This window comes from Trachurus japonicus, chromosome 10 (assembly GCF_045865225.1).
Source record: "Trachurus japonicus isolate A0001 chromosome 10, Traja_1.0".
Taxonomy (NCBI): Eukaryota; Metazoa; Chordata; class Actinopteri; order Carangiformes; family Carangidae; genus Trachurus; species Trachurus japonicus.
This window is the reverse complement of record NC_140916.1, coordinates 8,552,967-8,565,495: the sequence shown is the minus strand read 5'-3', so window position 1 is coordinate 8,565,495 and position 12,529 is coordinate 8,552,967. Positions and strand designations below refer to the sequence as shown.

Here is a 12,529-nt window from a genome sequence, read left to right as displayed (position 1 = left end):
CAGACTCCCTGCGTCTGTGCTGCCAGGATATTGCTGTGGAATTTCTAATATCCAGGCGTCTTTCCCAGTGAAGACAGAAAGTCAAAGAACATCAAACTAAGTACATTCCTGGATCCCTTCAGTCAAGCACAAGACGAAAAAAAAAAATGTCGCCTATTGTTATGTGGCTACATCCCCCCAGCAACAACTACTTCTACTTCTTCTACTTCTACTTCTGCTGCTGCTGCTGCTGCTGAGGCTGTGGAGCTGAGACTGGACCGACTTTCCCATGGTCCAATTTCTTCTTATAGAAGGAAAACTCAAAGCTTCACTCCAGAAACCTGTTCAGTCTTCTCCTATTTACTTCCCCCGTCACTTTTCATTACCTACAGCAGCAGTTTGAATCAAATCTCATCACCTGCTTCACTTCCTCTTTCTCACTTTCTCCAGGATGCGGTTGCTTCAGTATTAAGAAAATAGTAGCAGCAGCAGCAGCAAAAAATAACTACCTTTGCACTAAAAACTGTGAGGAAACATTTTTCCATTCGTTCTCTATTATGCATGACCAACAGGCACAGATGTGTATAAAAAAAATTGGATCAACTTTGATAGAAATGTCTCTGGTGAGAGGTTCGGAAAGATTCTGGATAAAGACGTCGTGAACTTTAAATGACCTGCTCTTACACTGATGATGCTGCTCCGTGGTAACACCTTTTGTTTATATGAATCTCGAAGAATCACTGAGGGCATGCCCTAGTTCTCAGCGAGTGCACTTAACACAGAGCGAATACACATGAAAACAACTAATGAGAGAATAAACAAACAGCAGAATAACGCAGTTATAAAAACAGTCACATTCAGAGGCAGAGGAGCTTGTGGTCATGGTTTTACATTGACCAATCGTTTGCTGTTGTTGTTGTTGAGTTGTATTGGGTAGTGAAATAATAGTTAAGTGCCCCATGTGGCTTATGGGATGTCGAGTCTTAGCCAGTCACTTAAATGGGTCAAATGATGAGTCTGAGTTTAATAAGGAAGTGATAGCTACATGATGCAGTTTAGGATTTTATAAATAGAAACTGAAGTCTGTCATGTTTTACTCTGCCACCAGTAGTGATGAGCAGAGTGATAAACTGCATGTAGTGGTTCATTCAGGATTGATTTTAAATTGAAAAAATGCATCTTTTCTTAGTAAGCAAAGGTTTAATAACAGATTTCAGTGGCAGCAGAGCAGCGTTTACATAGATTCATCTTTGTATTATAAGTATTTCATGTGCATAAGCTGTAAAGAGTCAAATACTGTGTGAAATCCTGAACCAGCGATGATAGTTTGGATTAATAAAAAAAACAAAGGCCATCTTACTGATAAATTCCTTGATTACAACAAAAAATAATAATTCAAACTTTCAGAAGTCCAGGAAATCTTCCTGCTCCGACCACAATCTCTCATCATCTTCTGTCAGAGCTACAATCTTATCACTTTCTTTTGCTTCTATTTTTTCCCTCTGCCGGGACGGTGGATGCACAACATGAGGAGAATTAACCCTCGAGTCCGTCTGTAGGATACATGTCAGTTAAAAAGAATAATCTGAATCTAAAGCCAGGATCCTCCGGAGGAGCGCAGCTGTCACTGTCTATTTACTGAGTATCTACTCTAAAGGAGAGCCAACGTTAGTGATGAGAGTGATTTTCATTGTAAATCAGAAGCAAATGGAGAAAACAGACGTAGATACGACTTGAAATTCCTCGACTGAAACAATAAATATTGCTTTTTACCATTTACAATCGAGGATTTGCACCCAAAGCTTTTACGATTGCACGAAAACCATTGAAAATTTTTTTACAATGTGTATTTAAAATAAGGGAATTGACAGCTGGAGCAGTGCTGTAAAGAAACCCTCAAGGCAAGAAGAGTAGGAGAAGAAACAAATGAAACTTATGAGCCATTTAATATAAAATAAAATATAGTAAATAAAAGCTTCAGTGTCAATGCTCTGCAGGTTTTAATGACCGCTGCTTAGGCTGAGCAGTATGACGGCTGCTGCCACATAGTATCTACAGTAGGACTTTACTATATATAGAAAACAGCAGCGGAGGAGGAGGAGGGGCAGCACAGGCTGATGACCAGCATTTATGTGTGCGTGAGTTTGTGTGTGTGTGTGAAAAGGGCACATATGATGAGTAGTGTGTGTACAGTATGTTTTTTGCAGGAATGTGTGTGCACAACTGTAGAGACAGGGACGTAGCTCGCATATAATCTGTGTTTGTGTGTGTGTACAATGCATGTTTCCACCAGAAAGCACACGTCTGCTTGCGAGTTTATTTCCTCTTGTTTTGCTTTTGTGCATGCATGCATGTGTGTCTGTGTCTGTGTGTGTGTGTGTGTTTGTGCGAATGCGTCACACTCACGTGATGACCAGTGAGGTGGAGAAGAGCAGCGTTCCCAGCAGGCCTCGCCGGCAGTCCGCGTTCTTCCTCTGGCGCTGGTGCATCTCGCCGCCGCAGTTGTCACAGCAGCGGCACATGCAGAAGAAGAGGCCGACTATCGGCACGAGGACGGCGAACAGCAGGCCCACCGCCGCGCACACGAGGAAGCCTATCTCGTAGTAGATGGCCTGGGGGGTCAGCGGCGGGAGGGAATGACAGGAAAGAATATAAAAAATGAGATGAAGAATAATAAAACATAACGGGTAATGGTAATGAGAGGAGGAGAGAGAGGCATCATCAAGGAAGAGAAATACGGGAGATGAGGTGGTGGTGGTGGTGGGAGGGGGGTTGAGAAAAAGCAGGATTGGATCAGGAGAGGACAGCAGATGAGTCGGGGAGTGAGGGAGAGAAGAAAGGATAGATTAATAACGACATAAAGGAGGAGAAGGCAGGACACACACAAGGAGGCAGAGGATAAAATGAGCAACAAATCTAAAAATATCTGCCAGGATCCCACTGCAGGAAACTCTCTCTCTCTCTCTCTCTACTCTTTGTCCAAAGGGGATTTGTGGATAAACAATGTACACATTGCGTAACACTACTCACTGCCGGAGAATCCTTTTCTTTCCACGTCTTAAACACCACAAGCAAATTCAATCATCACCTCTATAAAGTACACGATTACACAAGAAGATAAAAGAGTCTGTGGCACACGGCTGCACGGTTGGACCCAACAGTGAATAGTGACTCTTTTAAAGGTTGTTTCTTTTTTTATTTTACATAAAAGTGCAATAAAGTGCAAAAAATGCACTGAGAAGATAACAAGAGTTGAAGGATGATGGGGAGGAGGAGGAGGGGGGGAAAGCTCAAAGGAGTCAGAGCCATCCATGCAGCCCTGTGGTGCAGTTTCTTTTTCCTGCTCTAATGAAAGAGAAAGACGGCGTCTCTGATGAAAAAAAAAAAAAAAACCTGCTTCAGTGGGAACTGGACAAGGCAGCTCATGCATTGCAGCAAAACTCAACCCATGAGAAGCTAAATAAGCTCCTGTGGTGAGATAATTACACCTATTTCAGTGAACTTCTTCCCTTTTTTAATGATTTCACTGCAAAAGAAGTTGATCTCCTCCGTTGATAAATTGGAAAAGATTGCAGAAGGATGCGAGGGAAGTTTAAGCAACCGTGAAATAGGTAAAAAAAAAAAAAGATCCGAGGGCAGTGACAGACGTGTGTCACTTGGCTCCAAATGGGATTTTTTAGTGACATTTTAAGGTGTGAAAACCTCACGACTCCAGTTTGAGATTGAAGAATTACATGGTCCTCCGTGGAGGTCGTAACAATTTGTCCGTCCTGTTTATATCGACCTGGCTGCAAGACTGAACTCTTCTCACACAACTCATAAAGTAGAGCCTCTAAAATGACCATTAGGGTTGAATTAACGGTACTTTGAACTGGAAGTGACCATCACACCTTCATGTAGAGAGGATTTATTTCAAGTCCAGCTAAATGAGTGCAGAAAACTGAGAGTGTTTTAGGTTTGATTTGGCAAAAACTAATCAGAACCTGACCTTAAAGGGGACATATTATGGAAATATCACTTTTTGAAGGCTATTTAACATATATTTGGGTGTTTGTCTTGCCTTCCAGCCCCAAAATGTGAGATTTGACAAAAAAAATCTGTAATTTCCAGGCTCACTAGGTTGAGATCCATGTGGTTTTATGAGCTGTTCCCTCAGATGTCTTTCAGTGATGTAACTAGTTTTTGAATTTGCATAATACCACCCCTACCTGGTACCAGTAGAAGGGGCGGGGCAAGCAGTGGTTCATTTGCATTTAAAGGGACAGGCAGTGAAACCAGCCGTTCTGAACAGGGCTGTTTTGAGAGGATGAAAAGAGCTGTGATGATTGATCTTTGGGGTATTTTGACCAAAGCATGTCACAGACTTGTCTTTAAGACACCTGGGAACTATTTTAATTTGTGGAAAAGGGGCATAATATGTCTCCTTTAAACTACGTTGTTTGTTTTCACATGCACTTGCACAGAGGGCAGTTGTTTGTTTGGGTTAAACAGTTGGTGGACAGAGGTCAGAGAGCTAGTGTGAGCACAGAAATGCTGACGGCTCGGCTGAATGTTTTTATTTCTTATTTATTTGCGTTCGGGTTCCCCCTCCTCTTCCTCTTCCTCCTCATCTCCCTGAATAGTTGTCCGTGACATCTGCACATGCCTCATCACAAAGTCTCAGTAATCCTCGACTCTGATTGAACATCAGAAAGTACTCGAGGGGAGTTCTTACACGACTTCTTATGAAATTCCTCCTGATTTGTTGAGAGAGTTAAATTGCTGCTGTTGGCAGGTTCGGCTCTTCCACCTCCTCTTGTCGTGTACCACAGCTCTGCTACTTAATCTGCCCCTATCTAAACCGCACTCAGCACAGGCTTTGGAAATTGGCAAAATTGAATAGGGGATTGGTAATTCCCACACCGTATGTAACTTGTCACAATGAAGTTCAATGGCTTCTCATTATAAAAGGATCAAAGCGGCGCAGCTATCAGTGCTCCTGAATGGACGGCCTGCTCTCCCCGCTGATTCACACTAATCTTAATCGTCCTCGTAGGTCATTGACCCTGCCGCCTCCAGGGACTTGCAGCTCTTGCTTTTTAACATGCACAGAGAGAGAGGAAAAAAAAAATGAAATGGCTTCTGAACGTTTCAGAGAGAAATATTCTTCTTGGGCTCATTCGGAAATCTTTGTGCAAACTTGGAAATCTCCAGTGGTGAGTGTAATCCAAATTATGAAAGCCCGCGTTTGGATGAGTGAGGAGGATTCTGGCTGTGTCAGGAATATCATTTACAAGATGTAGGAAGAAGAAGAAGAAAAATAGACTTTCAGCAGCAGCGTTTCGAACCTTAAAGGAATTTCATGGTCAGTGCAAACAGAGAGGAAAACAGCAGCACTGTGAAGATGCAGAAAAGTGTATAAGAAGAGGAGGGGGAGGAGGAGGAGGAGGAGACACTGGAGCTTGTGTGAGTGTGTGCACGTCCCATGTCAACTAAAAGCACCAATGTCAGCCCAGTTGTTAAGGACACTGTGCAAATCTGAACGCTTGCATTGTCATTCTGCTCCTGGGCTCCATTTGTTATTGGGCGAATCTTCACAAAAAAGGTCGGAGAAAAAAAAAAAGGGGGGGGAGCTTTTATTTTTTCCATCACTCTTCAAGAGGGCCTGCAGCTCTGACTATTTCTGGACTGTAGCTTTGTCTTGGGCCTTGGCGAGTGCCCAAAAAAGAAGAAGAAGAAGGTGACCTGAACAAGAACAAACTGGAGGGTTGAGGTGAAGACGGCCATTTCTTTTTAAATCAGGTTTAATCAAAGCAGCTGCAGCCGCAGGCTCGGCTGAAGGCTCCTCAGAGAAAGAAAGATGGTGTCGCTCCTACACTCCTCACTCCTGAAACGCCTGAGACACCAGAGCCACTGTGAAATGAATCAAATGTTGTGACTGTGACTTTGTGCGTCCTGTTTTGACTCACACAGATCCTGTGGCTTCAGTTTAAAAACATCTTAGAAATGAAGCCAACAAGGATGTGACAGAAACTGCAAGTGCCCTAATGGGCTCTATGCACAGCTCCACCACTTCCTGAATTTAAGGCAGGTCCTTCATTTCCTGTCTTACATTATTGGACAAACTGATTAATCCAGGTGTGTCTGACCATTGTGACTACTCAGACACACCTGGATTAATCAGTTTGTCCAATAATGTAAGACAGGAAATGAAGGACCTGCCTTAAATTCAGGAAGTGGTGGAGCTGTGCATAGAGCCCATTGTTACTACTAGAGGTTGGCTCGAGTCCCCATGGACTCCCATGTTAATAAATATGTTTACAGCCTGGTCTTTATGGCCAATTTCAATCTATATTATAGAAATATAAAGTATGAAAAGTAAGGGAACTGGGGAATATGGGCTTAACCAAAGTTTTAAACATTTATTTTCTATTTAACATAACAAACATAAATCCCCATGTGCTCATCTGAAATCTGCTGCTATTTTACCACTTTAGGTTTGTGACTCCAGAAGAAGAAAAACAGTTTTGTTTTATGTGCTGTGCTGTTTTTTATTCCCTGTTGTATGTGGACTTGCACAGGGTTTTGTTTAGTCAAATAAAAGCAGATATTGATATGGATGATGCACAAACATTAAGTTGACTATTTACATATTAAACATTTAGACTAGCTTGAAACGAGACAACAAGCTTTTTTATCATTTTACATGTTTTCTTTTATTTTCTTGTGTGAATCTTGGTAATAAATTATTTTGTAGCTTAGTTTTACGCATCTCTTTGTGTTGGAATTTGTAAAAACAAAGGGAGGATGGTGTCTCATTATCCCATGTGCGATGGGCCAGAACGGCATGACACAGAATTTCAACTGTGCCCAAAAAACTGAACGCAGCTTCAGGTATTGTGACCAAAAATTTAATATTTCCAGAGCAGCTGGAAAACTGATTGTCCTCCCACTCATGACTGAGACGGAGGCGACAGGATGCACCTGGAGAGTTTTTGTTTTGCCTCTTTCCTGAGCGCTGTGGTGGACAGATGTTTTTATTTATTTATCTTTTGGTTGTGCTGCAGAAGCTGAGTGTGTCACAGTGGTCGAGGTCAGAGTGTGAAGATTTACAGAGTTCTGCAAACATCAGCGTGCACAAGATCAACTGTGTGTGAGTGTGTGTACACGTCTGGCTTATACTTGCTGTGGTCAGGGAGGATACAGTATCAGGGTGGTTAATACGGCTGAGAGGCAAATTAGATGGCTGAGCAGGACTTTTTGAAGCAGTTCAATGTGACCGCTGTGCAACACTTGAACACAACCTTTACTCCGAGTCGTATGAAAATCAAGTTGTGGAACTGAAACTGTTGATCTCACAAATTCAGCAGGACAGAGAGAGAAACTAGAAAAGCTGAAACCCCATATTGACAGATGACAGGTTTCTTATTTCTCACCCAGAAGAACCAGTGCCTTTATCCTGATGAAGACAGGTGGATCAAACTCAATGACAAGAAATTGCTTTTTTTTTATAAAAGACGAAGCTCATTTCAACCTCGTCTTTTATTCATTTCTGAATCCCTTGTCTGGTTTTTCCCTCTAAAAACTTTGAATTTGATTTCAAAGTGTTAAACCGAGCCTTGGTGACGCTGTCAGCGTTGTTGCTCGCTCACATAGGGGGGCTACAGTTCAGACCAAAGCCAAATGGGTGGGGGTTGATGACTGGGTTAAAAGTCACAGGGCTGCACAACTCATCATGTTTACTGCAATGATCAAAATACACCTGTAGCTACTGTCATGAATGTGGCAGAAACAAGAGCAGATGTGCAACCCCAGTGACTGTGGACAGTGGGGCAGGATGATGGATGAGGAGGGGGAGGGTGGGGGCTGTGGGGTGTGGGAGGGTTTGACTGTGAGTCCAGTGTGCAGACTTTACCTGAAGGGTCAGCACTATGTTCTCTGGCTGAGGGAGGCCAGATCAGATGAAGAGGGCATGCAGAAGACAAAGGCAAACTCAGCGTCAAAGAAAGAGCAAAGCCACGCAACAACAACAAAAAAAAAACATGTGGATGAAAAAACAAAGAGAGAGAAAGAGAAATTAAAGCACACCAGCATGCATATCCACATACAGTAGCTGCTGCACATTGAAATACAGAGCACAGGCAGCAGATTTCACCAGAAGGTCAAAGAGCTTAAAGAAGGGTCTGCTCCATAAAAACTCACACGATGACGTATCTGTCTCTATATTCACAGGTTGAGCCAGAAGAAGCAATTACCATTGTTTTTCTGGGGCGTCGGGGGAAATATGGCGTTTGCTTTGTCGTGCAAAAAGATATCAACACCTTGCTCCAGATACATGGTGGACTACAGAGGTATGTTTCCTCTGTAACTCTGTAATTTATATGGTAGATTGCTATTTCCAATCAGAAAAAAACAAAACAAAATGCACTAAAGCAGACAGGTACTGTAGGCACAGCAAAACAACAATTTAAAGACACACAAGCGCTCTCTTACCTTTTGATATTCAGTCTGAATGGCTCCAAACTTGTCCTTTGCCAGTTTGACAATAAGATCTGCAACAGAGGAAACAAACACCGGTTATTTTTTCTGTAGTGAAAATAACATGCATAGTTGAGTCCTTTATCTGTATTCATTATAAACCAAATCTACCTGGTAACATGTAGAGTAAAGTGTGTTATAGCCCAGAGCCAACCATGAGCACCATAATAACAATATTGATTGTAGTAATGATAACATGATACATTTTATCTGTATAACACCTAAAAAATTAAACAGTAGAAATACACAATAGAATAAAAACAGATAATCATTAAGTACACTTAATGGAAATTTTGATGAGATATGTTTTCAGACAAGACTTAAAAATGGACGCTGACTCAGTCTAACTCCCTCAGGCAGATCAGACCACAGCCTCCGGGCCCTAAAGGCTGCGCATATGAGCCCAAAATCAAGTTTTTGTTGTTTTCAGGGTTTTAGTTTTTAAAAAAATTGTTCTGATTTTATTTTCTAACTCATTTCATATTGATGACACACTTTTACATACTGGATTCGATGTGGAAACTGTCCTGAGCCGACATCAGCCGGCTGCAGAACATGGCTAATGTGAGACGTTACTTCTGTCGAGCTGCAGCAGCACGTTGACGGTTTTGACAAGATGGTGTCAGGAAATCCAGATCCACTGTCTGACACCACAGTGTCACTTCGCCCCCCGCACCCCCGCCCCCTCGATCTCCCTGCTGGGTTTTAGACAGGGGCAAGTCTGACAGAGCACAGAGCTCTCATGTTATTTATCAGTGGACTGACACCACGGCTGGTGTTGTTGAGACTCTGCAGAGGCAACACATCAAATACCAAACATCAATACTGGGATTGTTTTTTATCAAGGTGAAAAATGACATCTTGGCCACACGGACATGGAGCTTCACCCAAAACATATTTTTCTTTTTCATATTGAAAATATTTTCTGTAAAAATGGCATCATTTCAAGGAGCATCTGCGTACACCACGCTGCCACACATACACGCTGTATTCAAACTCCAAACATTATAGGTCGATTAAATGTTGACTGGGAGTCGTGTCAGTGCACATGTGTCGATCGGTGAAGATTTAACAGGAGCGATTCAACCGGATTATAAGATTTATTTCAGACACAGGTCCATATCACACATCATACAATATAGTTAAAAAAGAAAGGAGAATACAAAAATGCAAGAAAAGTGTGCATTTTATAAAATATACAGGCTATGCACCAATGCCATTTTAGCCTAAAAGTGAATCTGTAGTAGCTTTTCAATGTCCGAACTTAGGGACCCGACAGTAGTCGACTGTTGTTGTTGTAACGTGTAGCGGTGTGGCTCAAGCTACAGGTTAGAGCGGTGGGGCGTATGACATCATCATTTCACAAAAGATTTGTTTTGGGTGTCCACATGAAAACACTGGGGCGGTGTTTTGAGATTTTCCCACTATGGGACCCATTTCCCCAAAAAATACCGCTTGGGGTCTCCCAAAACGCTGTTTATGTCAGGACGAAACGCTGAAACGATAAAAAAAAAAACGTATCCGGATTCACTGAAACCTGTATCCGTGTGGACGGGCTCTTAGTTGGTGCTTCAACCACTTTTCTGCCTCTCTTCACTATCCTGTCAATTAAAGGAAAAAATGTTGAAAAAATCATTGATCTATTCATATGGCAGATTATGTAAATATATTTTTTGGGGGTCATGAAGCAGTTTGGCCGTTTGTTCCCGATTGTGACGATAAAATGTCACAAATATCCTCAGACTGTGCAGCTCTGAGTGTTTTCTCTCAGCGGGTACACATGCAGCTCTGTTCACCGTGCACCGACTGAACCGTATTGTTTGTGAAGCGATGCGTTCGAGTGTGGTCGTCGGCGCTGCTCGATCTTTTGAGGTGGACTTAATCAGCAGATTCGCACTGACCCATGCGGCCGCTCGCTTGCATACAGGAAGTGACAAAGGGGTGTCTTGAAATGCAACTACACAGGATAAAGTATAGTCAGTGAAATCTTCTATTGGTTCAAAGATTTGTTTTAGACATCACAAGAAACCAACACAAACAAACGATCTCCTGTGAACAGAACGTCGGCGTCCCGTCTCTCTCATCTACACCTGGAGTTGTGCTGGGTGTGACTCATCACGCACTGATGACAGAGACTGTAAGACTTCTCAGAGGCAGGAGGCTTTCCAAAAATAAGATGCAAAAGGAAACACACAGGGGCTTTTCCTTCTCCTGCATTGCAGTGTTTCCTTTTTTTTTTTTGAAGAAAGAACGTATTCATCACAAAAACAGACTAATGATTCGTTCCTGTTATCCAAAACCTGAGATGTGTGTTAACAGGAGGCGGCTCCGGGGTTTTCCTGTTTGAATTAGTTACTGTGGCTGTTCAGAGAGGAGCTCAACGTCAGACTCAGGCTGATCATCACGTCTAATTGTCTTTGTGTGTAAACATCTATTGATACAGGATTATCTGATTGACAGTGTGTGAGGTGCATGTTCCTGTAGTCTGATAGTCGGCTGAAGTTTGTGTGAGAAACACAATTTTCCCACCGTGTTCAAACAAACACACACAACTCTGGTTTGTAGGTCAGTCTGCCAGCGAGAGTGTTTTCCAGCTTCTAGGTTAGTTCCTCCGCCCTGGGACGGCTGACGACTCTCGCTATTGTGCGTTTCGGGGGTTGAGATGTAAAACGATCCGGCCTTTTGGAGGAAAATAAAAGTGGAAGCGACCCGAGCCCGGCTATCGTCTTTTCTTGTTCTTGTGGAGCTTTTTGTGTTTGCTTCAAAGACGCCCCTGACCTTGGGGCCGATGGTGTGTTTAAAGACCCTTTGTCCCCACAGGAAGCAAACTGTAACCGAGGTCTCTGCAAGAGCATGAGAAGGAGGAATATGTCATAATGTGAGAGGTTTCGTGTTGATCTTGAGTTGGAGAAGATTAGGGCTGCAACCATTAGTTGATTGATTGATTGATAGTTTGAATCAACAAGTTTTTTTTAAAGATAAAATTACCAAATATTTGATGTTTATATGTAGCTTTAGTTTGTGACACATCAACAACATATCTGAAGGTTTTCTAAATGAATGTAGCGATTAAAGGGACAACGAGGAGTTGTGGAAAGCGAAGTGTTGTCACTACGTTTCCCATGAGCCTCCGCACGCACGGTGAAATTCTTGGACCGGCGCAAGACGGTCTTCTTGCCAAGAATGTTTTCATTCATTAAGAATGAAAGTCGGAGGTTCGAAGACGATCAGATACCGTCGTAGTTCCGACCATAAATTCGGCGGCGTTATTCCCATGACCCGCCGGGCAGTGCCCGCGAAACCAAAAGTAAGGAAACGCTGGTCGGCTCGCCCAGCATTTCCACCACTAATTATAATAACAAAATAACGATAGAGACAAAACGATATATTTATCGAAAATGGACCCATTAACAAGTGTGGGTAACGTAGATTCATCCAAATTTATATGAGACTTTTTTTTATAACCAAATACAAACTCCTTGTTGTCCCTTTAAGTAATGGATAATTAAAATAGTCATTAGTTTCAAAATTAGACAGGACATAAGCTTCAAAAGAGAAGACTTTAAATGAGGGATCAATAACAAATTGATCAGTTAATCAGTCCCTTAGAACAGTGAGGAAAGCATTTCTTACAGAGGATCCTGTTCTGCCTGTTTCCTGTCTCCTCTGATTTAAATGCATGAACTGCAACTGCTGATGATTGATTGACTGATCGATATTTTTCACTACTAGATAAAAGGGTGCTACTTTGCAGAGACCAGTCAGGAACTCCAGCAGCTTCTCCAGTATGACGATTCATCATTAAAACTGATTAATCATCAGAATAAATCATTAAAATTGTTTTTTTTTTGTCTTTTTAATCGACTAACTATATCAGATCTAATTCAAATCTCTGTTTCAAAAGTCATTTCTACATCAACAGCTGTGATACAGTGTCGTTGTAATGCTGGAGCCTGAGTGGTGTTGAAGGTTGAATGTGTGAGAGCAAACCTCCCTCAACATTAACTAACGAAGGGCTTCGCTGCCAGAGTTA

At 42.2% G+C, this 12,529-nt stretch overlaps 1 protein-coding gene across 16 annotated transcripts in view; it reads right to left on the bottom strand.

The window, feature by feature from the left end:
- The window catches only part of prom1a (prominin 1a), a 94,735-nt gene that overhangs the window by 45,583 nt on the left and 36,623 nt on the right, over positions 1-12,529 (bottom strand). For 10 of the 16 annotated variants that reach the window (XM_085789158.1, XM_085789172.1, XM_085789157.1 and 7 more), the window contains exons 2-4: positions 8,452-8,510; positions 7,874-7,900; positions 2,386-2,591 (exon numbers count right to left, since the gene is read on the bottom strand). In XM_085789158.1, the coding sequence (XP_085645284.1) occupies positions 2,386-2,591; positions 7,874-7,900; positions 8,452-8,510 (292 nt within the window). The remainder of the gene's footprint in view (positions 1-2,385; positions 2,592-7,873; positions 7,901-8,451; positions 8,511-12,529) is intronic. The other 6 variants (XR_015036866.1, XM_085789164.1, XM_085789171.1 and 3 more) reach the window with 1 other exon arrangement.